The following is a 27,593-nucleotide window of genomic DNA, read 5'->3' as shown; positions in this document are numbered from 1 at the left end:
TGTGAGTGCTTTGCAGGCATTGCATTTAAATGAATCATGATAATGTTCACACTTTCAAGCCACACTTAGAATTAAAGACTCCATACAACTTTTTTTTTTAACAAAGTATCAGTCAAAACAAAACAGAACTATTCATCCTACAGAATATCATTTTTTCCTAAAATGACTACTAGATAGGAAAACATCATAGGGACAACTGAAGTGTCCCTGTTGTGAAATTTTTTTTAAAGACACAATAATGCAAATCACATTTTCCTTTTCTTTACCAATAATAAACCTTGGCAACCATTTGAAAAAGCACCAGCCAACCCTACAAAAGTGATTTCAGCACCCTTTGCTCTTCAAAATGGACCCTCTTTTGTGATTAATGTTTTCTGTAGGAATGGATCAGAACGGTGAGGGCAAAAGTGAAGCAGGTGTGCACTGGTGTGCTGCGCCTTGTGTCCCCAAGTTCACACAAAAGGTGGGAAACAAACATTCTTTGGTGAATGAAACCGAAGGGTGGAAAGCTACTGTTGGATAATCATCACAAAGGCAAAATCACCTGATTTCAGTAGTGTCTGAGCGAACGTTTATTAACCCCCCTCACGGGGGTGTGTTGGGGCAAAGCTATACACACAGGCAGGCGGAGAGCAGGCTCTCTTCCCTCCTCCTTCGATCAGATCAAGCTGCCAAGCCCTCTGCTACAAAGGCTGTGATGCTTAGCTAATATTTCTAAATAAAGCAGATTACATGACTTTAACTTTTTCACAAAAATGAAGTATAGAGATTATAATAAGTAGTGAGGGAAAAAAATACGGCAAAAAAAACTAAACCACAGGATGGGATGTTTGAATTTAAAGAAAAACAGGTTCATGATGATGATGATGATGATGAAACCATGAAGTCAAAGACAGACTGTGGACCCAGACTGAAGAGGCTGCCTGACCAGATCAATGTGCCCGAAAGAAGCTAACACCTTTGAGAAGAAAGCCCTGGTTTAGACCATTAGAGCAGACATTTACAAGGCTGTAAACTCTTCCAGGTCAGGGACTGTGGCTTACTATGCATGTGTCCCTGGTTCTCAGCATTGTCTTGCTCTGATGAGACACTGAAGCATTTCTGGTAATCAGGGAATGGACCTGAATCCACTTGTTGCTTTGAAAGCCATTTCTCAAGGTACCTATTCACGCACTCAAGGCCTTAACTCCTAAAGCAGGGTTGAAAATAGGTTTCATTCCATTCTGATGGATGGGTAAGTGGTATCTGGAAGCATGGATTGGACATGGGTTCTGAGAGCAAATCCTGACCTAGGGAGGGAGGGCCACAATCCTTCATAATGTCACCTTGAAAGAACAGCAGCACAGAAGCCACACACTCTCTGCTGCTCATCTAGGAAAAAGGCATCGACAGGCTTTCCTTTTCCCTTCACCAGGCTGCCTCATGAGTGGTCTGCATAAGCCACTCTTCACTGAATGCTGTTTGATAAGGAAAAACAAGGCTTTTCTCCTCAATTTACCTCTTGGCCAAACAGAAAGGATCATAACTTTACCTGGACATCGGAAAGCACTGCACCCTTGATCTTCAATAAGTAATTGTTCATTGAAAGGAAACATTTACTTCATTATTTCTTTTGTAGAGAGAAAGAGCTTTGTCTATCACATGATAGCTTTAATTAATACCTAAGGCATTTGGAATTACATGGGATCTTGGTTTTAAAAACTAATAAAGATGGCAGAGTTCAGTTCTCTTTGGTTTCATGCTTATGTCTTTCACTTATTTCCTACTGGTATCCATGTCTCCTTAATACCTTATTATTATGACTTAACCAATACTGTCAAAAACAATCAACTCTTACACATCCATCAGAAAACCTTTTAAATGAGGCTAAGGAGAGAGATCTCTGAAACTAGGCGTTTTGAAAGTAAAGTCAGAAGGAATGACAGGAAGAAACAACAACCTCTCCTCCACCAGACCATCCTGTGAAGATGGGTACTTCTGGCCAGGCAGCTTCCTATTGGGTCCTCCCAGCCACTTCCCTCCCCAGAGAGTAAGTCACCACCCCTCAGAAGCATCTGGGGGTGGGGGAGGATAAAGCATTTAGAGAAGGACAATGGGAAGAAAACAGATATTAGCAAATTTAGTAAAGGACAGTCTTGAGGGATGAGGGGAGATTTTCATGGAAACATTGCCTTCATTATAGGCAGAGTCTTCAATATAATACTGGCACCAATGAGAGAGCGAGCTAAATAAAAACTACCCTCAAAATGTCAACACAGATGATGCGCATAGCAGGGTGATGTCATAAAAGCCACAGATCTGTTCCTATTACACATTCTATCTTTCACTGCTGGCAGCTGAAAACAAAATCTTGTTAGGAGTCTGTGTATCTTAGAGCTAAAATATGCAAGCATAGGCGCGCGCGCACGCGCACACACACACACACACACACATCAAATCAAGCTTATAAAAGAGCTTTGTGGATCAGAGTTTACCTTCACATGGTCCAAAAATCTAATTGTCAGCATTAGGAAAATAGACCCAAAGTATGTAATCAGCAAGATAATTAACTGGTTGGCAGAAATAATACTGTGTTTTATGTGATGTGATTATGTACAAATTAATCTCTAGACATTTGTCCCATACTAAATCCACTGGCTAGTCTTCTGAACACCTAAGACCTTAAAAAGTTAAACTCTGTAGCAACAAAAATAAATTAGACTTTAAAAGATACATCATGAAAATAGAGGTCACTAGAAATTCAATTCTACAACTGACAATAACTTAAAATGAATCTATTCTTTAAGTAAGTACCATTCCTGGGATGAATTCAGTTCAGAGTTGCTTAGAAAGGAAAAAAAAAAAAAAGCTTAATACTTGAAAATCAATGGGTATGGCTTAGAAACCCTTAAACAGTGCTATAAAGTAGACTACTAATAGAATTATTTGCTGACAAGATACAAAGATTTATCTCCTTGCCCAAAATAAAGGCTTAATCATTTTTGCCTAATAAGAATATTTCTGGAAAGTCATGCAAATGGGATTTTTTTAACCAGATACTTGAGGCCATGGTTGTAAAGAAACCCTGTAGTGACTCCTTCAACGAACTGAAGAACTCTGGAGCGACTGTTCTCCTTACTGCATCTGCACGGTGAATGGCATGCTGGAGGCACACAGTGTTTGGGAACACGTTTATCTACTGTGACGGTTCTGTTTTTCTATGGGGCTTTCTTAAGGAGAGGCACGCTGTGACTAAAGTGGTTTTGCCTGCCATTAGTGCAGAAAGTTGGACTCTGGCTCACAGTTTTCCTGATTCCATTACAAAATACCAGATAACCTCAGAAAGTGTTTTTCAATCAAAATAAAATTTCCATAAGTATGGGTATAGAGTTTTTCGTTGGTGCTTATTGCTGGGGATTAAACCCAGGCCCTCATGTATGTATGGCTAGTCATGCACTTGGCATACTTTACCCAAGTATATATTTGTAAAGGAATGTTGATCTATGATTGGCAGAAGCTTTTACTCATTGTTAACTGACTTAATGAAATTGCTTGAGTTGTTCACTGCTATTGCTGTGTGAGCCACCTGGGTTCACAACTAAGGTAAGTCAAGCATCTTACCTAATTTCAGAAAGACCACCAGAGGTGGTCAGGGTGATGGCAAACACCTGCACTCCCAGTGACTCAGGAGGCTGAGACAAGAGGATGTCAAGTTTGAGGCCAGCCTGGGCAACTCAGTAAGACCCTGTCTCAAAGTTTTTAAAAATGGCAGGGGGTGGAGAGCACAGTGGGGATGTAACTCAGGGTAAAACACTCTTGGGTTCTATCCCCAGTACCAGAGGTTAAAAAAAAAAAAAAAAACAACCAGTGGCCATTCTTCTCTTCTTGCTCTCTTTCTAGCACAAATGTTTTACAGCCACCATCACCTTAATCCACAAAAGCAAAAACGTGAACTACAAAAGCTAAAAGGTATCCTGATTTAAATGTGATAAACAAAAACTAAGTCAAATACATTCAATAAAAGGAATTCTTAAAGGCAATTTTTTTTCTTATTTGGTATTTCCTTCCCTTCCTATACAAGATTCAATTTTAAAAATATATGTTTATAGCCATCCTTTTAAACAATATACCCTCTCTTTTAAATAACATAGTAGGCCTAGAAATGCAATTTATGTGATCCACATAGATCTGCAATATGCCATATATGAAGTAAAGAGGTTTTATCAATCTATTTATTTTGTCATTCATAACTGAAAAAAAAAAAGATTAGAAAACTGAGAATGTTTTAAACAAATTTTGGGTGGACTGACTGCTTGCAAGGATTCACTCTAGGGTTCCATCATTGTAGGTTTCCTGAAAAGTAGTGTGCAAATAAAATATATGAGCATGGAACCCTATTTTAAACACATTGGAAGTACCTGTGGGTAAGACGGGGAGAGGAGGGAGAATAACAAAGTTATTATCAAGTAAATTGATAATTTAAAAAGTCTCCTACTTAAGGTACTACTGATATTTAAAGTGACCTAAATAAAACAGATTTTAAAATCATCTTTACCATTCATGTCTATCATTGACTTTGGCCCTTTACCAAGCAGACCCAATGAATCCACTTATTTTTTTTTTAGTGGTGCTGGGGATTGAACCCAGGGCCTTGTGCATGTGAGGCAAGCACTTTACCAACTGGGCTATATTCCCAGCCCCCGAACAACCCATTTTTTAATGCTAAGTTTCCATCATTGGCCCAAGAATATCGTGTTTGGATGAAAACATTATCATGGATTTGTTCCCATAATTTAAAAATCAATAATTTAAAAAATAATAAAATTGGTCTCTTTTTCCCACAAGTTTTCAAGTAATTAGTTCAAGTAAGCTTATTTACAGCTGCTACTGGTATATATCCGTGACCTACTCTAGCCCACATTTTTTTCCCTTTAGAAATCAGTCTCCCTTTGTTGTTTTTTGTTTCTCCTTTTTTTGGTCTTGAACCAGGTTTGTTTGAAGTACGAAGTCAATTCAGTCATGTTTCTGCTTTATTGGGCAGATAAAGAGAAGAAACCAGCAAGTTATGTCCAAAGGCTGGGAATCGCCGAAATGCTTCCCAGCTATCTGAAAAGATATTGTACTTGAGGAAAACTCGGTGCTCCAAGCTGGTGGACAGGGTCACATCCCTGCTCATGATGTAGATGCCATCATTGTGGAGCGCGCAAGTCAAGTTAAGCCCGGATTTGGATGTGTTCTCCTTGAGGTAGAGCCACTGCCGGGTGACAGTGTTGTAGGACTGCACAGTGAGCATGTCCTCGCTCTGGCTGCTCCTCCGGTTGGGCCCCAGTTCGTGGAGACATCCCCCAACAATGTAAATGGTTTCCTCCACAGACACCATCTGCTGCTTGCGAATGTGGACATCACATGTTTCAAAGAGCGTCCAGATGTCTGAAGAGGGGCAGTACTGCAAAATGTTCATGTTTCGGTCTGAAACACAGAAAGAAGCAAATGATGACAGCCACCAGCAACACTGTAGATGACCCAGGCCGTACATAAACCTCTTCCTCCGTGTGCAGTATTCCGTTACAAGGAGGAAAACCCCATTCAGAAAAACAGGTTTGAGAAACAGTTTTCCAAATGGCTGGGAAAAGATACATTTGGATTTGTCCCAATCTACCTCCTGGAAATTCAACTATACAATGAATATAAGTTAAAATAAATCTGTTCTTTAAGTATCATTCCTGGGATGATTTCAGTTCAGAGTTATTAAGGAAAAAAAAAAAGCTTAGTATTTAAAAGTCAATGGATAAGGCTTAGAAACCCTTGAACAGTAGTAGACTACTGGTAGAATTATTTGGTGAAAATAATTCAGAAACTATTTCAGAAAAATAGGCTCATGCGCTTCCTCCTCCTTGGGAGAGTCTTAGAGCCAGAGAAATGAGCAGCTTTGATTTAAACACAGTCCCTCCTCGCTGGTATCATCACTCCTGTGAACTACCAGGTCAGGCCAGTGTAGGGGAATCAAATCCAAGATCATACACCTGCTAGACAAGTGCTGTATCATTGACCTGCAAACCCAGCCCTGAAGACCCTATCCTGGACAGCTGACCTTAAGAACACTAGTGGTAGCTCAGCAGTATCTACAAGGACTGGCAAGAGGAAAGGACACAAAGTTACAAGTCAAGAGAAATGTCAGAGAGTCTCACCTTCTGCCTTGTAACAAGCTACAGACTCACCTGGCTATTCTGCTTCCCAGTTGTAACACAGGAGAAAAAAACTAAGAAAGGCCCACCCTCCCCTGCCCGCTTCTAAAGAGATGGTTAATTGTGTGGCTGAAATCACACTTGAAAGGCCTCTCTAGTATTATTTCTAATTAAGAGCTATTTTCTTTAGGGAAAAATGTTGCCTCTTCTCTCTTTGAAAAGAGCCTGTGAAATTTAGAATATCTAGCTTTTATTCCTTGGTTCTGGGGACTGAACCTAGGGGCACTCCACCACTGACCTACTTTCCCAGCTACCTAGCTAGCTAATTTATTTTTGCAGTGCTAGAAATTAAACCCAGGGACTTATAGATACTAGGCAAGTGCTCTACCTCTGAGCCTCATCCTCAGGTCCTCATCTTATTTCGGAGACAGGGTCTCGATAAATTACCCAGGCTGGCTTTGAACTTGCAATCCTCAAGCCTCAGCCCCCCAAGAAGCTGGGACTACAGGCATGCACCATAGCACCAGGCCTAGCTTTTCTTTTTCTTTTTTTTTTTTGGGTGGGGGGAGGCGGGTACAGGGGATTGAACTCAGGAGCACTTGATCACTAAGTCCCATCCCCAGCCCTATTTTTTTTTAAGTTGTTGATGGATCTTTATTTAATTCATTATTTATATGTGGTGCTGAGAATTGAACCCAGTGCCTCACACATGCTAGGTAAGTGCTCTGCCACTGAGCCACAACCCCAGCAAACCCCACCACCACCTGTACCCGCCAGCCCTATTTTATATTTTATTTAGAGACAAGGTCTCATTGAGTTGCTTACTGACTTGCTTTTGCCAAGGTTGGCTTTGAACTTGCGATCCTCCTGCCTCAGCCTCCTGAGCACAGGCGTGTGCCACTGTGCCCAGCTAGCTTTTCTTTTCTTTTTTTTAAATTGTTTTTTCCTTTTCTCTTCTAAGAAAGAATAAATGTAATATTTTAGCCTCTGAGGAAAAAGAGTGTTCTGAGTTATCAGAAAGAATGAACTTTCTGTTTGTTGTTAAACAAACAACAAAAACTCAGAAGTGGACTTGAGACTTGGATCACTTGGGACTTGGATCACTATTAAGGCATACAGCATTTCAATGGCTACAGAAGCTGGTCAGAAGATAGCTCATTTTCTCAAGGATTTGCCTCTTCCTTCAGCACCCCCTTCTTGAGAAAGAAGGGCCCACCCAGAGTTAGCAATGCTTAAAGAGCTCCACAGTCACATCTGGTCCAGCCAAAGAGCCTCCCAGGAGGGCATGCAGACAGACCACGTCCTACGTGGGCAACTCTGTGTACTATAGAAATTCTAGAATTATTACAGCTTCAGGAAACTGTCCTGATTGATACCTTTGCATATTTCATTTTACTGTAGCCCCTGTGGTAAAACCATTCTAGGAGAGGGGTTTGAGGAAGTTTGGTTTCTCATCTGCTAAAAAGTGCTCCTGACTTAGTAACTAGACTCCCCACTAAAGAAATAAAGGACTTATTCTAGTGACAGTCCCACTGATTTCTTAGTTCAGCCATCAAGGTCTCTCCAGGTCTTCTGTAGAGTTCTTTGTCCTCACTCAGCACACTTAGACTGTGTACTGAGGTGATCTTGAGTTGGTGGGATAATCTTTTCTTTTTTACATTTAAACTCGATTTTGAAGTTTCACAAATCATCCTTCTTCCCTCTGTGGTTACTATGACTTTCTGTTGAATTCTTATTTCTTTAGTGCTTACCAAAGAATTAAAAAATCAAATAGCTACTTTGAAGTTATGAATTATTATTTACTGAATTATAAAAGCCTCACCTAACTTAAGTAGTAGGCAGGCTAAGAACGCAGCTTTAAGTTCTGATATATATTTTTCCCATAACAACTGGGATGACTGAACTACAGGGAACTCTTACAAAGAGCTGGGAAAGCCCATGCAGAGGAGGAGGGCTTCAGAGTGCAAGTAACTGCCCTGAATTCTCATCTTCGAAAACACTTTTGTTTTCAAGACTTACACAAACACCCATCCACCCACATCAGCTAACCATCCCATCATGGTCTTTGGCATTGGGAATCCAGGGCAGAAATCACAGTGGGTGGCCCAAGTGAAGAAGGCTCACTAGCAGTGGCTTGTAATGCTACCAAACACACAAGAAGGGCTTTCCTCCTAAAGAACATTTGCTCAGCCAAGGTCATGGAAAAACCAGGAAATCTACCAGCAGAGTATTGTTCAGGCACTGGTGCTTAGCAGGTCCTGGTGATAAGAGAAGTTGAGGAAGGTGTGCACCTTGTGTCAGGCCACAGGATGTGTTCCGCGTTACTCAGTCTAGGGAGGAATCGGGATTCTTAAAACTGCTTATAGATATATAACAGTTTACGTGCCTGGAGACAGTTGGAGAGGCCATGGCTATCGGAGCATAGAAAGTTGTTCACTGAAACCTAAATAAACACCAAGGTTGAAGGTAAAAAGAAGTATCTGCTAAGTCTCATATTTTTTCAATTATTTGCAAAGAAAAAAACTGGCAATTACTTTCAGCAGAGGGTCACTAGAGAGGAAATAGCTTCACAAGTGAAGACAACATGGAGTGAAAAAGGGCAGGGGGTGAAGCTGGGGATGCAGCTTACAGGAGGCCCTGAGTTCAACCCCAGCACATCAAAGCAACAACAAAGCCTTACTCCTTCCAATGCACTACTCTGCCACCGCCTCTCCTTAAGTGTGTGAATACACATACCACACGTAGTAGGTTGAATGGTGGCTCCCCCAAAGATATGTCCACCCACTAATTCTTGAAACCTGGGAGTATATCCTTATTTGGGGAAAAAAAAAATCTTTGCAGATATAATTAAGGACCTTAAGATCATTCTGGATTACACAGGTGGGACCCTAAATCCAATAACTGCACTTATACTAGACAGAAAAGAAGATGCACATGGGTAAGAAGGCCATGTGAAAACGGAAGGCAGACTGGCGTTACATAGCCACTAGCCAAGGAATAACAGAAGTGGGGAAAAAGGAAGGAAGAATTCTTCCCTAGAGCCATTTGAAGGAGCAGGACCCTGCTGATAACTCTGATTCTACCTTTTGGTCTCCAGGACCATGAAGAAATATATTTCTGTTGTTCTAGACTCTCAAGTTCATGCTAATTTGTTACAGCAGCAACAGGAAAGTAATATACGACCCACCATCCTCCCCACTGAATCAACATTTTAAAAGTATCAAAATATTCTGTCACCAAAAAAAAGTCAATCAAAATACTTGGCATTTAATTTCTTCCTCTAACATAAATCCCCCAAACAAGACATTTGGATATGGTGAAAAGAATTTTTGTCATCTATCTGAATTCTATACTAGCACATGGTTATCTGCCCTTTAGGAAGTGGCATATGGCTGCTCGTGGCCTAACAGAACCTTTTCCATGCCTGTGACCAGGCTGGGTTAGACAGCTCTGTCCTACCCACACTGTACCATAAAGAAGCATTAGGTTATTTCACTACGTCAAATTTAATGGTAACTCTACTATTCAAGTGTGGCTAAAAGTCCTGAGTCCAGTTATACCTTCCTGTAAGTTTTGGAGTCTATATAATCAAACTGATCAAACACAGAAATTTCCTTGGCCAAGAGATAACTTGGAGCTTTAAGGACAGGGGTGGGGGGGTGGGGACAGGTAAAGGAAAGGACACCTCTCCCTGGCTATCCCTCGTTGTCCCTCTTACAACATGCTGTTTCCACCTCTGTTACCTGGGATGCTCCCTGCCAAGTACAGCAGGATAAAACTTGCTGGAAACATGGTTTATTTTCAAATTACAAAATGACATCCAAAACAAAGTGAAAAATGGGGCTGGGGTGCAGCTCAAAAAGAAAAGGAAGGAGGAAAGAAAAGAAACAAAAGGGAAGAAGAAAACATATTGAACAGTTTCAACAACAAAGGGCTTCCCCAGAGTCAGGCGTGTGGTGCATCCCTGCAGTTCCAGCTACTTAGGAGGCTGAGGTGGGAGGATCACTTGAGCCCAGGAGCTAAATACTAGCCTGAGCAACATAATGAAATCCAGTCTCAAAAAATGAAAAACACACATACAGTTTAATAGCACAATCACCTCTTACTGATCAAGAAAAGAATTCTCTAGTATTGATGCACTTCCTAGGACCAATGTGAACAATGTGCAAGAGCTGGGCTTCAGGAACCGTACCTGACGTGCTTGTGCTCATGAAAGGAGCAAATCTGCCAGAAGGCGGCAGCACCTCAGTGCTGGGTGGGTGGATTGGGTGTGTTTGGGAGGATGCTCAGCTAAGGCACCCTTTCAAAGACCTTCCCACCCAGAGAGCAGCTGAGACCCAAGCGACATCTACAAACCAGGTCCAATCAGGTCATTGCTGACCATAAGGCTGTGTTTTCAGAAATACAAAGAAAATATATTTTCTTCATGGCTTCCCCTACTCTATTTGGAACTTTCACACTCACAAAGTCATCAAAGGTCCCTCCAGTCTAAACTACCCCTGTCATAAGGATTCTCTTTCCTTCAGATGTGTACATATATAATCAATGTATAAAATCACACTCAGCATTCCAGAGTTTCCTCAGCACCCTCTGGCCCTCCCCCAGGCTACTGAAGCTTCCACATAGAACCCTCACTTGGCCCCTCCACTTACCTCTGGTAGTATATCCTCCAATGACATAAATTTTCCCCTTACACTCACACGCAGAGAACTCGGCCAGAGGATTTGGTAAGGGTGCCACAAAATTCCATGCATCCTGCTCAGGATTGTAACACTCAACATTAGAAACGGCCTGCCCGCCAATGGCATAGAGTTTTGAATTAACAGCCACGAGTTTGAAGTTCGACCTGAAAAAGAGACACAAGGGACCATTAAAGTCAGTTCTTCTGATCATGAAGTACCACGACGGTGTGAACGGCTAAAGCAGAGTGTGGAACCTGAGGGCCAGCTACAGAAAATTAGCTCTCCACATTGGGGGCCATTCTCCCTGAGGACAGAGGAATGAAAGGACTGCTCATGCTTTACTCTTGTCCCTCAGGCTTCACAGGGATGGCACTTCGTTCCAGCATTAGCAACTGAAGATGAGCAGTTCAATATAACAAGTACTAATCTGGCTCAGCTTCAGGCCAGGAACTGAAGACACTTTATACACTAAAACAGTCGATGCTCTAGGCCCACAGGTTTTTACATCCACGGATTAAAAATATTTGGGGGAAAAACTGCATTTACACTAAATGTACAGACTTTGTTTTCCTTGTCATTTTTCCCTAAAAAATGCAGCACAACAATTATTTGCATAGTGTTTACATTATGTTAGGTATCATAAGTTATTAGAGAGGGCTTAAAGTATAGAGAAAGATGTGCACAGGTTTTATGCAAATACTGTATCATTTTAATATTAGGGACTTGAGCACCTACAGATTTTGGTATCTGACAGGGTTCTGGAGCTAATTTCCCATGGACATGGGAGATGACTGTACTTTTTTTTCCAGGGTAGAGTAAATGATAAGGGAGAAAAGCAACCACCCCCCTTTGTCTTCTCCTCTCAGAATAGTTATCTGTTCTTCCTGCTGAGCGGGATCGCTCTATCCTAGGTAGATATGGGCACTGCCTACAAGGACAGGCAGAGACAAAGGTGGCTGGGGAGAGCCCCTTACTACCAATATGCCTGTTCCATTCACTGGCACTCCACCTCCACCACAGGGAATCTCACAGATTGCTTCACAACATACAAATAAGGAGATTAATCACTGAACTGATTAAAAACACTCCGATCCCGCCAGATGCAGTAGCGCACGCCTATAATCCCAGGAGCTCCGGAGGCTGAGACAGGAGGACCGCTAGTTCAAAGTCAGCCTCAGCAATTTAGTGAGGCACTAAGCAACTCAGTGAGACCCTATCTCTAAATAAAATACAAAATAGGGCTGGGGATGTGGCTCAGTGATAGAGTATCCCTGAGTTCAGTTCCTGGTACCCCCCCAAAAAAAATTAAATTAAAATAAACTGGTTTGAAGCATCATATCCCATTAAAATTAAACACTATTCATAAGCCTCAGATACTAGATAAGTCTCATGACTTTTGAGTTGAAAGGTAAGATAAAATCAATTTGTTTCAATGAGCATATGGGGCTCACGGGTCCTCTGAAAGCCAGGAAGGATAAATATTTGGGAGTGCTGAGTCAGTCGGCTGTGATACAAGCACCAGTCACAAGTGAACAAGAGGCTGAGGAGCAACAAGAGGCAACCGGAAAGGACCTGGCCTCAAATCAGAAACCCCCAGGTCAAGATCCAGCTCTGCTGACAGTCACCTAACTCAGCCTGACCCAGACCAATTCACATCCTAGTCTCTAAGGTGGGATGATTTCCATCACAAGGGGTCACAATGTTTACCTCAAACACTCATCAGGTACTGAGATAGGACACTGTTTTTTTAAATTTTATTTATTTATTTATTTTAGGACACTGTTTTTTGACATTTTTTTGCTTTCTGTTGTGCGAAATATAGATGCTAGGTCAAGTGAATTTGCAGGCCAATACAAGGCTCAAAAATAGCAATATGCTAGGAAGGAATGGGACTACAAAAGGGAAAACAAAACAAAATTATGTAAGAATAGATCACGAAGCAGCAGTAAAGAGGCCTGAGCTTGGTCTCCGGATAGGTGTTCCATAAACACGGATGCCTCGTGAGACAGAAGAGACGTCACTAATAACCTACTAAAAAGTTAAGATTTTTAAAGGGTGCCTATGATGTTTACCTTTAAAATGTGTTTTCATTTAGTTTTATTTTTCAGATCAGAGAGTGAACAGAGTACTCTTCAACAAGAGCCTCACACTGTCCATTAAACCCAGCCAGCCATTCAGTCTCTCATGCCAACAGACTCCACCAGGGTGGCAGTTCCTGGGGGGTCCCTGATTCAAGCCGCTTACCTTTCCTGCTGCCAATGGTCCTTAAAATCCAACCAAGGTGCCCTCTCTGTGTGTGCAAATTTGGGGAACCAAAGGAAGTCAAGCTAGTAAATAAGCACTAAATTTTACCAGCCCTCAATTTGTTTTTGCTCCCCAAAGGTACACGGATAGTAAATTTTGTAAGATCAAAACAGTTTTTGCTATTCATCCAGCATGATCATTTGTCCTAAGCAAACAGGTAAGGGCTTCTTTCTGAGGCTGAGTGACTAAGCAGTTAAAAAGTAAACAATTTCATTTCTCGGCATCCCAACCTGCTCACACTGATTTAAGAGAAGAGAAATACTTTACTCATGTGGGATTTAAGATGAAACTGCCACCTCAACACAACCACCATTGAAGAGGCGTACCATAAGGGTTCTAACCCCAGGCTTGCACAGAAAAAGCTTATTGCTGAACAGCTTGAAGGCCTTGGGACATCACCGAATCTCAGTTTATCTGTGCCTCAGTTTTTCCATCTGAGAGGTAGGGATAAGAGCACAGTGTCTGGCACTCAGTAAGGGGTGAAAAGGACAGCACTTGCAGAAAGAAGTGCTACTCTCTGTTGACACTCTGAGGGTGCTTTTCTGCGTCCTAAGGCTGTGTTTCTCAAACTTGGGAAGGTTGGTTTCTTATTTGTCAACTGCAGCAGTCACTGGCCAGGATATATGTGGAACTCTGTAAAGTGCTCTCTCATCTACAGATTCTTGCCATTTGGCACCTCATTTCCAACTTCCCAAAAATATTTCTAGTCTTCAACCCCTGAAGTGTAAAGGTGTGCATCCAAGCTGTCAATTATTTTTATTTATTTATTTATTGGTGCTGGGGATCAAACCCAGGATGTTCTACCACTGAGCTATACCCTCAGCCCTTTCCATTTTTTTTTTTTTTTTTTAATTTTGAGAAAGGGTCTCACTAAGTTGCCCAGGATGGCCTTGAACTTTCAAACCTCCTGCTTCAGCCTCCTGACTAGCTGGGATTACAGGCATGCACCACCTGACTGGCTTATCAATCATTTTTTAAAATGATCATTTCTACAGAGTTTCCTTCATACTGATCCCTAATATACTATGGTTAAAAAAAAAATTTAAAACCAAATTTTAAGTAATTTGTCATGGCTACATACTTGATTCGCTTAATTAATAGAAATATATAGAAATGCAAATGAGAAAAATTAGAAAATACAGCAATTTAATTTCTACTTCACTTACAAGAAATAAAAAGCTCTTTAGGGCCATATGTAGTGGTACACGCCTACAATCCCAACTACTTGGAAGGCGGAGGCAGAAGGATCACAAGTTCAAGGCCAGACTAGACAACATGGTGAGACCCTTTCTCAAAACAAAATTTTAAAAAAGTTCAGAATGTAGCTCAGTGCTCAAGTCCCTGGGTTCAATCCCCAGAACCACAAAACCAACCAACCAAGGAACAAATAAAAATACAATAAAAAGAAAACTCTTCAGGACTGCAACACAGTCCCCAGCACCAATTAAAAAAAAAAAAAAAAAAAAGCAACCTCTTCAAATCCTCATGTAACCTGAAACATGCTAAATCTAGTGCACAGATATCAATGATTAATATACAACCACAGGTAGGCAGGGTGCCATAGGAATATCCAAACTGCTTAGAGCCTCGCCTTGTGATCCTGTGGAGATTAATTCAACTCTCCGAGCCTCAGTTTCCTCTTTGGGAAAAAGGGGTCATAATAGGACCTCTCTCACAGAGATGCCGTGAGCATGAAGTATGAAGTGGGACCTGTGGTAGTGACCACAAGCCCTGACCCAGAAGAACATCAGGAAATATAAACCACCGTGGTAACTTACTCCACAGAAAAGTTTGCTAGAGTCAAAATTTGAGTGAAAAGCTAGGATCCTTTCCCAACCACAGGTGATGACCATTTAGTGTGCAGGCCATGCGGCCCCTCTCGTCCTACCCTTTCTCCTTCCTCTGCTTGCTGTTTCCCTATGTAGTAACCTCTCCACCTCTGAGAAATTCAAAAGCAAAAACACAAAGAGCAATTTATACTCTGTTGGTTACAATTAAACTGGGGGAGGGATGAACAGACAACCCTTTGCTTTGCACTATTCCTGCATCCACTGCAACCACCACCATGGTGGGTAAAACCTGCCAAAGCTTCACATTTCTAGAAATGCCCTGCCAACATTTAAGCTGGCTGTGAGGATCAGGGACAGCTTGGGAAGCACTGGGACTGACCACTGTGATCCCATCTCTGCCGGGGACAAGTGTTTGTGAAGTCTGTCCCTAAACCTGCTGTACTCACTTCCAGCAGGAAGACACACCCCAGCTCCATGTTCAGAGCAAAAGTTCAGTGTCCTGGAAGAGACCGAGACGACTTTGAAATGCAGAACACTAATGAACCTACTGCAGTAACAGTGGCCAGTTCCTGCAAGTTATTGCTAATTAAAGCGAAGAGGGAAAGCAATTTTGTGGTCACACAAGCTTTTACACGAAGAGTTATAACCCCAAGACTCCTGAGATCAAATTCCTGTTCAGACAATAAGGCAGTGTTGCACCCCTAAACTTCAAAGAGACCTCTCAAAGAATGACACTCACTTGCATTGTCATTTTCAAGCAAGTGGGCGCAGTGCTCAAGGTTTCTTTCTTACCCACCGCTGGTCACATGGCACCATGTTCTGCAGGTGCAAAGAGCTATATAAAAATCTTTCAATTCTGTCACTGAAGATTCTGGATCACTGCTTGGTTCAGTTCCCAGGGTAAGTGCGCCACTCAGAATTTGACCCCTTCATCAAAGCAAAAGTCAGTATGGACACATCCCCAAAGCAGTCATTGCCAAAAGTGAATCAAGGTAGATTTGAAATGTTGTGTAGCCAGAGGCCAAAACCTGTCTTTCTCACTCAGGGTTCAAAGTTTCTTCCAGAGAAGAATCTATCCTGAATGCATTATCCAGGAACAATCCCCTTCCAGGTTTTATTTTTACTCGTCTCATCATTCAAATTTGATTTTAAACTCACTGAGGCCAGGAAACCATAAACATCTGTTTCTCTTTCCAGTAGTGATGGGGAAAGTGCTATGGTGAAGCTGAGACTCATATGATGACATTTTAAAAACGAATACAATAGTACAAAAAGCACTACACTTTATATCTTGAAAGGAAAAGAAAATTTAAATACAGGGAAAAATTTTTTGCAATGAAGATGATCACTGCAGCTGGGCATGGTGGCATACACCTGTAATCCCAGACTTGGGAGGCTGAGGCAGGAGGATCTCAAGTTTGAGGCCAACATGGGCAACTTAACAAAATTCTGTTGGGCTGGGGATGAAGTCCTGGCTTTAGTCTCCAGGAACACCAAAAAACAAACAAACAAAGAAACAAACAAACAAAAAAACAACCAGACTATATAATAAAGAAGATAATAAACAGAAGATAATAAAGGAAACTTTTCCAAAGGACTTAAAGAATTAAATATATGAAAAAACATTTTTTTCCTAGCTACAAGCTATAGCAGTCTCCTCTTATCCAAGCCCCCAGTGGGATACATGAAGCCACAGACAATACCAAACCCTATAATAATGCCTTTTCTATTTTAACTAAGCACTTATCACACACTATGGCCATAATTTTTACAGTTTTAGGTGCAACAGCAAAACTAGCATGAATTTCTTTTTCTTTCTTTCCAATTTCACAAATAGATTTATTCTTACTATAGATTTTAGTAACCTCAGCAAACGTTTTTTTCTCTTTCCTTTTTAAATAGAGAACATCTCTTCCTTTAAAGGACAAATATTACAGTTTCTCTGTGACATATCCTAATTGTATCACTATTCTTACACATTGAAGTCATTATTAAGTTTAAAAAAGGTTACTTAAACACAAGCACTGCAATACCAAGACTGTTGATAAACTACTAAATGACTATGGTGACTAACAGGTGGGTAGTGTATACAATGTAGATACATTGGACAAAGGGACAATTCATGTCCTATGCAGAAAGGAGCAGGATGGTGTGAGATTTCATCACTCTACTCAGAATGACATCAATTTAAACTTACAAATTATTTCTGGAATTCTCTGTTTAACATCATCAGACTAATGGTCACTAAAACCAAGGACATCCAAACCTCTGATAAGGGGGATCCTACTGTGGATAAAACTATTAATTTTCCTCTAATCTATAACCATGTAATTGCATTCAAAATTCCTATAGAACTTGACAAGCTGACTCTAAAAATGTAACTGAAAGAGAAATGTGCAAAAAATAACATATGTAGCTGCAACCAAAATATCTAACAAGACCAACTCAGAGAGGGAAAAGTTTATTAGGGACTGACAGTTTCAGAGGTGCTATTCAAGACTGGCTGACTCCATTGCCTTGGGCCCAAGGTGAGGCAGAACATCATAGTGGAGGGGTGGTGGTAGAGGAAAGAGGGCCACTTCATGGAGGCCAGGAAGCAGAGAAAGAGCATGGAAGGGGCCAAAGGGAAAATGAACCCTTCCAGGGCATGCCCTCAGTGATCCACCTCCTCCAGCCATACCCCACCTGCCTACAGCTAACAGAGTCCTAACTATTTTGGAGTGATTAGGTTATAGCTCTCATAATCCAAGCATTTCACCTCTGATTATTCCTGCATTAACACAGAGGCTTTTGGGGGACATCTCATATCCAAACCATAATATCCTACCCCTGGCCTCCAAAAGATCATGTTTATCTTACAATGCAAAATCCATTTTCAAGAGTCTCCATAGTGTTAACAGTCCAAAAGGCCAATCTAAAGTCTTTTCTCAGACTCAAGGCAAACTCTTGGCTATGAGCCCCTATAATGATCAAAAGTAAGTTACACATGTCCAATACACAATGGCACAGAGTAAATATTTGCATTCTAAAAGGGAGGAATAGGGGTATAGAAAGAAGGGATAGGACCCAAAAAAAGACTGAAAACCAGCCAAGGAAACATTTACTATAGCTCTGCCTCTGGCATCTGGGGCACAAGGTGGTAACATGTTCCCTCCAAGAGGCTGGAGCAGTCTGGCTCCTTTGGCTTTACTTGTTGCAGCGCTCATGGCTTCTCTTAGCCTGGCACTCTCTGCAGACAGCAGGTTTTCTTGGCAGAGAGCACATTACCGGCATCTCTTAATTCCTTGGGTCTCCATTCCAGCTTTGGCTTCATCTTCACAGCTTCATACACCTCTCTCAGGAATTCTGACCCTCTATTTTGCCTGGCCTTCCAGGCCTTCCTTTGAAGTCTTGGTTGAAGTCTCTATGACCGCCCTCCCCCCCCACTCAAGCATCCTGCATTCCGGCAGATCTAGCACAAGGACAATGCCAATGTCTGCTGCCAGTTTGACCACTAGCTGAGCCCTCTGAGAGCACCGCTGCAGCAGCCTCTGAATATCTAGGCAGCTGAGTATAGTGAAACAACTTTGCAGGCCCTCCCCATGTGAGAAGGGTGCTCCTGCAGTCTATTCTCAAAGGAACTTTACACCTTTGAGCCTGTGGTGGGTGTGGTCTTGCTAATTCCGGAGAAGGCCCTCAAGGTATCTTTCCTATTGCCTCTGTGCATCACTTAGCATCATTTTAGAGGTTATAATCTCTTCAAAACTATACTTTCCTTGTCTCCAGTTTTACACACTTTTCCAGCCAAACTGCAAGTTTTTAAAGTCCTGTTCTGCTTTTTTCTTCTGATTCTCACAGTAAACATGGCTAAAAACCAGTGGCAATACCCATGCCACCACCTGAATGCTGTTGTGCTTCCTTGAAATTTTTTCCACCAGGTTAATCAGTCCATCATCTTTACATATGGAGTCACGTGAAGTCTCAGGACATGGGCAAAATGTAAACGAGTTCTTTGCCAAAATAGAATCCGTTTCCCTCTAAAACCTCAGAAGCACAGCCTTTACAGTCTGCATTCCTGTCAGCATTCAGGTCTTCTCAGTTCTCACCAGAATCCACCCATTAAGCCCCAATCACAACATTCCAGGGCTTCTCCAGCAGGCATCTTCAAACTTTCAAAACTCCTCCCACAACCAGTTCCAAAGGCTTCTGAACCACATGAACAGGTCAGTCACAGCCACAACCCCACTTTTCAGTACCAATAACTCTATTAGTCAGTTTTACATTACTAAGACCAAAATACCCAACAAGACCAACTTAGAGGAGGAAAAGTTTATTTGGGGTTCAAAGTTTCAGAGGTTAGGTTCACTACACGGTTACCTGACCCCATCAGGCAGAACAACATGACAAAAGGGTTGTTGCAAGGATCGCGCCTCATCTCATGGAGGAAGCAGAGATGGAAAGACTGGGAAAGGGGCCAAAGATAGATGAACTCTTAGAGGGTTTTTACCCTCATGACCCACTTCCTCTAGTCATGCCCAACTGCCTATTACTACCACTCATCCCATTCCAATTAGGATGGTCTGATTAGATTATGGCTCTTATAATCTAATCATGAGCCTTTTGGGGGTTGTGGGGGGTGGCACCAGAGGACAACACCTCATATCCAAACCATTACAAAGGGTAAAATTAATTGAAACAGAAAAGAGGTTTCAGTTCCACCAGACAATAAAATATGTTAACAGGCTACATTAATTTTAAAATATAGCACTGATGAAGGAATGATCACTTTGCCAAACTGAAAACACCTTTTACGAAAACAAATCCCACTTTCAGATCTAAATGAAAAAAGGCCATGCCATAAGATAGAACATGATACAAATCAGTATTTGTATATTTTAGCTGTAGAAAACTTTCCTTTGCAAAACTCAAAACTAACAAGACATGTAACAAATCCAACTTCAAAAAACTTAGTTTCTTCATGTAAGAAGACGTTACAAATCTGAAGTCTAAGACTGATGGGTCACAGGTTAATGCTAGGCTGCATTTTATTTTGCTCTACAAGGTTTTTGTTGTTGATTGCTTTTTTTTTTTTTTTTAAATAAAACTAATTGCCAACATATAAAACCTGGGATATTTGGATATCTAGCAATACCATTTCCTCACTTCCACTTGGAAATAACCAGGTGTGGCTGAGAGTAGAGTCCACTTTTCTGGGGAGAGTAGTTCTCGGGCTCATCAAAACTCCCACCCATCATTCTATTCATTCACTTCACCTCCCTGACCACTTTGGGACTTCATTTTTGAATCATATTAAACAAATAATAAAGGCATGGAGAAATATTCTCAATATTACCTAATATACAAGAAAAATATGTATATATAATTTCTAAAATACATATGAAAAAGGTAAGCCAATTTTTAAAACACAACAATGATTATTTATTTACAAAAGAAGTACATATATCAATAAACATATGAAAAAGAGAGTCTTCTAAACGGGGATAATCACACCAGTATTTTGTCTATTAGAATGGGAGGAAAAGATGATAATATCTCATCTTGGCAAGAGTCTATGGAACTGTCATGTTCAAATGCTATTGATTGGAAAGGACATTAGAACATTTTTTGATAGGCAATTTTGTCAAGAGCTACCAAAATTTAAAATGTTTATGCACTTTACTTTGCCCCACCTACCCAGGGATTTCAAGATTTTGACATATGGAATTAACTCACATGCATCTACTAAGATACATACATACTAAGAAGTTCAATACAGCATTGCTTATCATGGCAAATGGAATGACCTAAATGTTTATGAATAAAGGAAAGGCTAATTACACTAAGGTATACCCACAGGCTGGAATGCTACACAAGACAGTGGTAAATCTGCATTTGTTGACACAGAAAAAAACTCGGATACAGTGCACTATTAAGTGGAAATATTAAATAATTAGCATAAACAAATAATGTTAGAGTAAAAATAAATACGTATAAAGTGATATTCATCCTGATGATAAATATACTATATAGTTATACAATAACTACTAAGTGAGTAATGGGTGGGTAGCATATACAGCATGGATACACTCAACAAAAGGATTATTCATATCCCAGGCATATTCAGGAATATACATATATGTTTTCCCTATTGTTAATTATTATCAATATATAAGTAAATACATGTTTATAAACTTGTAGTACATAAATTTAATATACATCTACAGATACTTATATTTTTTCATTCTAAACTTTTCCCAGTCATTTGTAGTTTTGGGGGTTTTGGTACTGGTGATTGAACCTACAGGCATTTTACCACTGGGCCACATCCTCAGTCCTTTCTATTTTTTGAGACCAAGTCTCACTAAATTGATCAGGGTCTCACTTAGTTGCTGAGGCTGGCCTTGAACTTGCAATCCTCCTGCCTCCACCTTCTATCACTCATCTGTAGTTTTTCTAAGAAGCATGTCCTTGTACATTACTTAATATTTTTCTTCCAAGTAGACAGAAAGAGCATTCCTAAAAATAAAAAAATAAAAATTAAAAAAAATAAAAAAGACTGCCAAGGATTTATCAAGAAAAAAAAGTCTGAGGTGTAGTGTTAGTGCTACAGTGCTAAGGAAGGCTTATTGAGTATAACTTTTGATATACCTAAGGACATATAAAAGAGGTAACAGAGGACTTGAGCCTTCCATCCCTACCGAGCATCACCTATAGCTATCAAATATTCTTTTGTTGCTTCAATTAAGGCTGTTAAAACTGAGGTAGGATGTATAGCTCAGTGGCCTGCATTCAATCCCCACTACTGCACAAATAAATAAATAAAGGTGGGTGTGATGGTACCTTACTGTAATCCCAGCTACTCAGGAGGCTCTCAAATTCGAGGACAGCCTGGGCAATATAGTAAGAACCCATGTTGAAAATAAATAAAGCTCTTAAAATCTCTTTAAAAATAACACATCTAAAACCAAAGTGTAAACATGAAATCTCAATGATGTAAACAATGCATTAAGAAGAGGCTGGACTAAAATGTGCCAAGCTGGAGATACTTCCTCTAGGAGGAAGGAGTAGGAGTGATAGTCTCTCTGCTCCTTCATTTTTTCAGTTTTCTATAACCACACAGTATGTTTATCATCAGGAAAAAAAAAACAAAAAAGCAACTTTCCAAAATGAATTTATATTATGGTAGAAATAAAGCCAGTGCTCCCCCAAATAATCTCTGACATAGGGGGATCCTCAAGTGGAGTATATATGTATAATAGATGTCCCATTACTGTTCAAATTTTCTTTGTCTGGCTATAAGTTCCCCAATTCCTTGCTCTACATGTCAGACAGGGACCAGGGTGGTGCTTGAGATGACAACAGGTAGCCTGGAAGAAAGGTATTCATTTCTTTCCTGGATCACATTGATTCTTCTTCCCACTTCTGAATAATGAATTGAGGCATCTTGTGCCCTACCATCTTATTTCCTACCCCATTCCTTCCTTTAGTTGTCCTTTGCTCTTCTCTTATTTTTATCTTTCTTTCCTGGCTCCTCTCCCTACCTCCCCTCCCACCACCACCCCCAAGTTTCTCCTTTTTGAGTCTTTTCTTCAAGTCTCCCAAGAACTGGTAGGAGGGATCTGCAGAATGGGAAAGGAGATGGCTGCGTTGGATGGAAATACATTTGGCACCCTATATCTGCAGGTTTCGCATCAACTCAACTCAACCAACTGTGGGTGGAAAATATTTGGGGTGGGGGGACTTCATCTCTACTGAATACGCAGACTATCTTGTCATTATTCCCTAAACAATATGGTATAACAACTATTTACACAGCGCTTACACTGTGTTGGGTATTATAAGTACTGGGGAAATGATTTAAAGTATACAGGAGAATGTACACAGGTTATATGTGAGTACTGTGGCCATTTAATGTAAGGGACCTAAGTATCCACACATTTTGGTATCTGAGGGAGTTCTGGAATCAATCTCCTACAGATACCAGATACTAAGGAACCTATTAAGTGGACTGTGATCCAATTCTGTAGTTGACCACTGCCAGGCTCAAGTTTTGGGTCAATGATGATGGCTGTCTGGGAAGAAAGGAAGATAGAAGTAAAAGAAAGGAAAACTAAGAGAGGCAATCCTATATAGTACATATTTATAACTCCCTAAAAAGGATCTTCTGGTCACAAAATTGTCTTCCCAGTATGGAAGGCTTCAAAGTCATGGATAACAAAAATCTCCCAAAGTCCGTGTTTTAAACCACTGTCCAATGTGTCATTATAATCAGGATCAAATGCTAAAAAACAAAAGTTAAGAAAAATGAAAGACCAGTTTTCTTTTAAAGTATCCTGGGAAATCACGTCACCTTTCCACTAGGAGAGAAGCAAAAAAAAAGCAGTTTTAACTAAAGGCAAAATACCTGAGAGAAAATCACTCAGCTAGTTGACCTCACTGAAGCCTCTTCTTCCTTGCAAGTTCTCAGTTCACTGGAACTGTGCCAGAGTCAAGGCCAGCAACACTCCTGAAGATGTCATTCCCACCTCAAAGCACCCTCTGTGACGGCCCAGTAAACACTGGGGAATGAACGAACCAACAAGTGAAGGAAGAGAAAGAAGCAGACTCTGCTGGGGGCTCTTACCTCTTCTGGTTCATGGAGGCCACCTGGAGCCACTCGTTGGTGCTGGGGTTGTAGGAATGTGCAGCGGAGATCTCCTGGCTAGTGATTCTGTACCCGCCCACTATGAAGAGGTAGTTGTCCAGGATGGCTGACCCATAACCCCTGACATTCACCAGATCGGGAGGAAGGTTATTGGCCAGCGGGAACCAACGCTCAGTCATCTCCTCGTACCTGAGCATGGACGGGGGCTCTCCCTGGTAGGGATGAGGGGCCAGGGGTCCTCCCAGGAAGTCCCCCAGGGCCACAAGGACAGGAGTCCCAGTCATCCGGGCCTCTCTCAGCCTCTGCTTCAGGCTGATGTCCCCCGGAGCTTGGGGAGGAGACACCAGGAGGTGGAACTGGGGCTTGCACAGCACCTCGTGGAAGTGGACGACCATGAAGCGCAGGCAGGCCTCCTGCAGGTCTGGAAGCCCGTACACCTGCGCCAGGCGGTACATTTCCAGGCAGTTGTTGAGCCGCACTTGGGACAGCAGCAGCTGCAGTAGGGACGTGACCTGCAGGAAGGAGGCTGCTTCCACCAGCTCAGACAGCAGGCTCACCTCGTCCATGTCCTCCTCTTCCTCCAGCCCTCCGCCCTTCTCCCCCCGCGGGCCCAGGAGCCAGCCTTCGCGGGCCCCGCCGGCATTGATGAAGTCCAGCACCAGCCGCAGGCCCGGCGCGCTGAGGCCGCGCAGCTGCTGCACCTCCGGGCCGCCAGCTTCCTGGCTCAGGGCCTCCCGCATGCCGGAGCGGTAGAGGGCGCGGAAGTAATCGCTCTGCTCGATGAGCTTCCTCTTGCTCACCGGGTAGCAGCGGTCCTCCAGGCGGATCTGCACCATCTCCTCCGCCGACATGGCTGGGGCCCCGGGGGTCTGGGGGCTCCCCGCCAGCTCTGCGCGCTCGTCTCCCCGCCCCCACGCGCTCGCCTGGTTCCGGGTAGGGCGCGCCGAGGGATGGCGGCCCGGCAGGAGCAGGAGGCAAAGGGCCGCCCGCTCCCGCGCTCGGCCGGCCTCTCGGACAGTCCCTCCTCTTAGTGTCCGCCGGGGCCGCGGCTCAGCCTCGCTCCCTCAAAGCGACGGCCCTGCCCTCCAGTTCTCTCTCAGCACCAAAAAAGGCCCGGCTGCCCCGCACCGGGCGTCCTAGCTCGGGTTCTCCCGGGCGGCGTCAAGCGGGAAGGGAATCCCAACCCCCAGCCTGCAGCCTCCTCCCACGCCGCCCTTCTCACTTCCGCCGGCCGGACCCCTGCAGCCGGCGAGAACTGCCGGCTGGATCCGGCTTTCGGGCAGAGCGGGCGAGCTGCAGGCCTCGGACGCCGGGGCTGCCGACGCGCAGGCGGCAGAGGCAGGAGGGCGCGCGTCCCCGCAGCTTCCCCGCCCGCCTGGGCGCACTGGCTCTGCCGCCTGCCGGGGGCTGCGGAGATGCTAGGGGGGTGCGGGTGGGGCAGGGAGCACGTAGTAAGGCAGACTGTGTTTCTGTTCCGTGCTGCTTTACAAGAGCGAAAGAAAAAGAAAGGAACGTGGAAGGAAGGGGATGGAGAGAATCTCGGATCCAGAGAATGAAAACGACATCAAATCGGGGTCACCGCCCATTTGGCCCAATCGGCATCATGGGCTGAGAGGCACTTAAATCGTCCCTGGACCTTGGCACCTAGGTCTATGTTTGTCGTGTAGAAGCCATCTTGCAGAAGACCCAGGAAGATTGGCCCCAGGTTCTGCAGGGTTCCGCTCCTGAGGTGCCCAGTGCACGGGTCCAACAGGGTGGGGAGTAGGGGGCAGTGCATTTGCCCTTGGGGCCCCTTGTCTTCTCTATGTTATTAAAAGAAAGATGGAAGTACAACTTAGCTAAATAAAGTTAGGTCGCGTGCCTTTTTTCTTCTAAAATCTTGGTAACAGGTTCCTGCTTCAGGTTGCTTTGGCTAGCCAATACGGAATGCTACCTTTGGGCAGAGGTCTGACCGCTTATGCTCACGTCTGCCTACAGGGGTGACTTTTTCTTGCCACCCACTTCCCCTACATACCCATACCCCATCGACTGAAGACGGTTAGGGAAGACCAATTATTCCCCATCTTCCAGAACATGGAAGTAAGAAGGCTTACTCCAAATAATAAGGACCTTCTTGTGTTGCTTATGAGACATGAATGAATCCTAGAAGTGGGTAGAGAAAACTATTGTTAGATTGGGGTGTTATTATCTACAAACGAGAAGAGACCATTATTTTGGATTGAGCTTCTGCACTAGGCCCCAACAGACCAGGCAAAAAATCAAAATGGAATCAGAGTAAAGTTCTGTGTCAACAAGTTGAAACTAAGCTGTTTTTCTGACCTTCCAAGAAATCAGGATTAGAGTGATAACATCCAAATTTCCAAACAAGCCAGTTCTAGTTGACAGAATTCTTACACAAAATAGGTAACCTGAAATAGCCTGATGTTAACTAGTCAGCATTTTTTTTTTTTTTTTTTCTGGTATTCTGCCTTCCTGTCCCTGCTTTACACAGTAACTTTGAAGTGACCGATCTGCTTTGGTTTTTACTTCTGCTTTCTTCAGGCCCTTCTGTCTATAAAACCAGCTTCCTTTGCTCCTACCATGGGAACACTTATTCTAATTTATGGTATGAAATATTGCTCCATTCTAGAATTGAAAATCAAGCCTATTAAGATCTTTATATTGTTGTACTGTTCTTTGACCATATGTTAAATAAAATTTACAGGAGACCTTTGGTTTGGATTGAGCTCCTGCAGTAGTTCAAACCAAAATGCACATACTCATGCTGAAGTTCCACCTCACCAAGTCCAAACTAAGTTCCTTAGCTGATCTCAGTAGAGTTGTCCATCTCAGGAGAGAGAAGAGACCAATCCCCAAAGAAGCCAACTGTAGCTGACATAATGAGGAAGTACCCCTGCTTTCACCTTTACAAGAAAAGTAACTGAATTACCTATCTATTTTGTGTTCTTTGATTCTGCTTTCCTTGGTCCTTTTCTGACCATGAAACAAACCTCCTTTGCTTGGCTAACAGAACACTCATTGTATTTTATTGATCAGGGTGTTGCCTTGTTCTAGAATTGAAAATAAAATCCAGTTAATATATTTAAATTTGTTGTATTTTTTTTTTTTTTGGTCTTTAGACAAATTACAGAAGGAGAGAAATTTGTGTTCACATATTTATCTTATGAAAAAAGTCTTCAAAACCTCCCCAAACCAAGATTTCAGAACCAAATGTCCTCAACTTAGAATATGTATTTGGATTTTTTTTTTCAGGGTACTGGGGTTTGAAGCCAGGGGTGCTCTACCTCTGAGCTACATCCCCAACCCTTTTTTACTTTATTTATTTATTTACTTATTTATTTTTGGTACCAGGGATTAAACTCTGGGGCATTCGACCACTGAGCTACATCCCCAGCCCTCACTGAGTTTCTTAGTGCCTTGCTTTTGCTGAGGCTGGCTTTGAACTCGCAATCCTCCTGCTGCAGCCTCCGGAGCTGCTGAGATTTTAGGCATGTGCCACCATGTCCAGCTACTTTTTTATTTTGAGTCAGGGTCTGGCTAAGTTGCTGAGACTGGTCTCAACTTTAGATCCTCTTACCTCAGTCTCCTGAATCTCTGGGATTACAGGTGTGTGCCACTGCACCCAGCAGTATTTTTTAAAAATTAATTCTGTATGTGTGTGTGTTGGGGGGGGGGAGTGCTGGGGTTCAAACCCTGGTCCTCAGGCAGCATTCATTTTACTGCTGAACTACATCCCCAGCCCACATTTATTTATCACACTATAAACTTCAGCTTTCTTTTTGAGTAACAAGTTGTTAAATAACATCTTCTTCATAGATAAAATTCCCCTACTTCAAACTGAAGATGCATCCTACTATGCCAATAAGCATTTTATGTGGGGAAGGGGAAGAAGGGTTAAAAACCAGAGAGAAAAAAAAAGTCATCCTGGTAAAACATGAAATTCTTTCAAAACACTACCTCTGTGCTTCTGAATGTGTAGTTTAGCTGCTTCATGGCAAGGTGTTATCATTGTTTATTTTCTGTACACCAG

The 27,593-nt window shown here is 42.3% G+C and overlaps 1 protein-coding gene across 1 annotated transcript; it reads right to left on the bottom strand.

Annotated features, from left to right (window-relative positions):
- On the bottom strand, positions 1-24,710 carry Klhl42 (kelch like family member 42). Its single transcript, XM_076854241.1, has 3 exons — positions 23,543-24,710; positions 10,817-11,010; positions 1-5,448 (listed from the first exon to the last, which is right to left on the bottom strand). Exons 1-3 carry the CDS (start codon positions 24,412-24,414, stop codon positions 4,997-4,999), a joined length of 1,518 nt encoding a protein of 505 aa, XP_076710356.1. The 5' UTR covers positions 24,415-24,710; the 3' UTR covers positions 1-4,996.
- Between the last annotated feature and the right edge of the window lie 2,883 nt (positions 24,711-27,593).

This window comes from Callospermophilus lateralis, chromosome 4 (assembly GCF_048772815.1).
Source record: "Callospermophilus lateralis isolate mCalLat2 chromosome 4, mCalLat2.hap1, whole genome shotgun sequence".
In the NCBI taxonomy this organism is placed as follows: Eukaryota; Metazoa; Chordata; class Mammalia; order Rodentia; family Sciuridae; genus Callospermophilus; species Callospermophilus lateralis.
This window is presented reverse-complemented; position numbering and strand designations above follow the sequence as displayed.

What these genes read in the sequence shown, in the direction of transcription:
- Klhl42 (XM_076854241.1), bottom strand. Translation starts at nt 24,414, where the DNA reads ATGTCGGCGGAGGAGATGGTGCAGATCCGCCTGGAGGACCGCTGCTAC. An exon ending in GCCTCCATGAACCAGAAGAG is followed by an intron (nt 11,011 to 23,542) that starts GTAAGAGCCCCC and finishes TCTCTTTTTCAG; the next exon opens with GTCGAACTTCAAACTCGTGG. An exon ending in TGGAGGATATACTACCAGAG is followed by an intron (nt 5,449 to 10,816) that starts GTAAGTGGAGGG and finishes TCTGTGTTTCAG; the next exon opens with ACCGAAACATGAACATTTTG.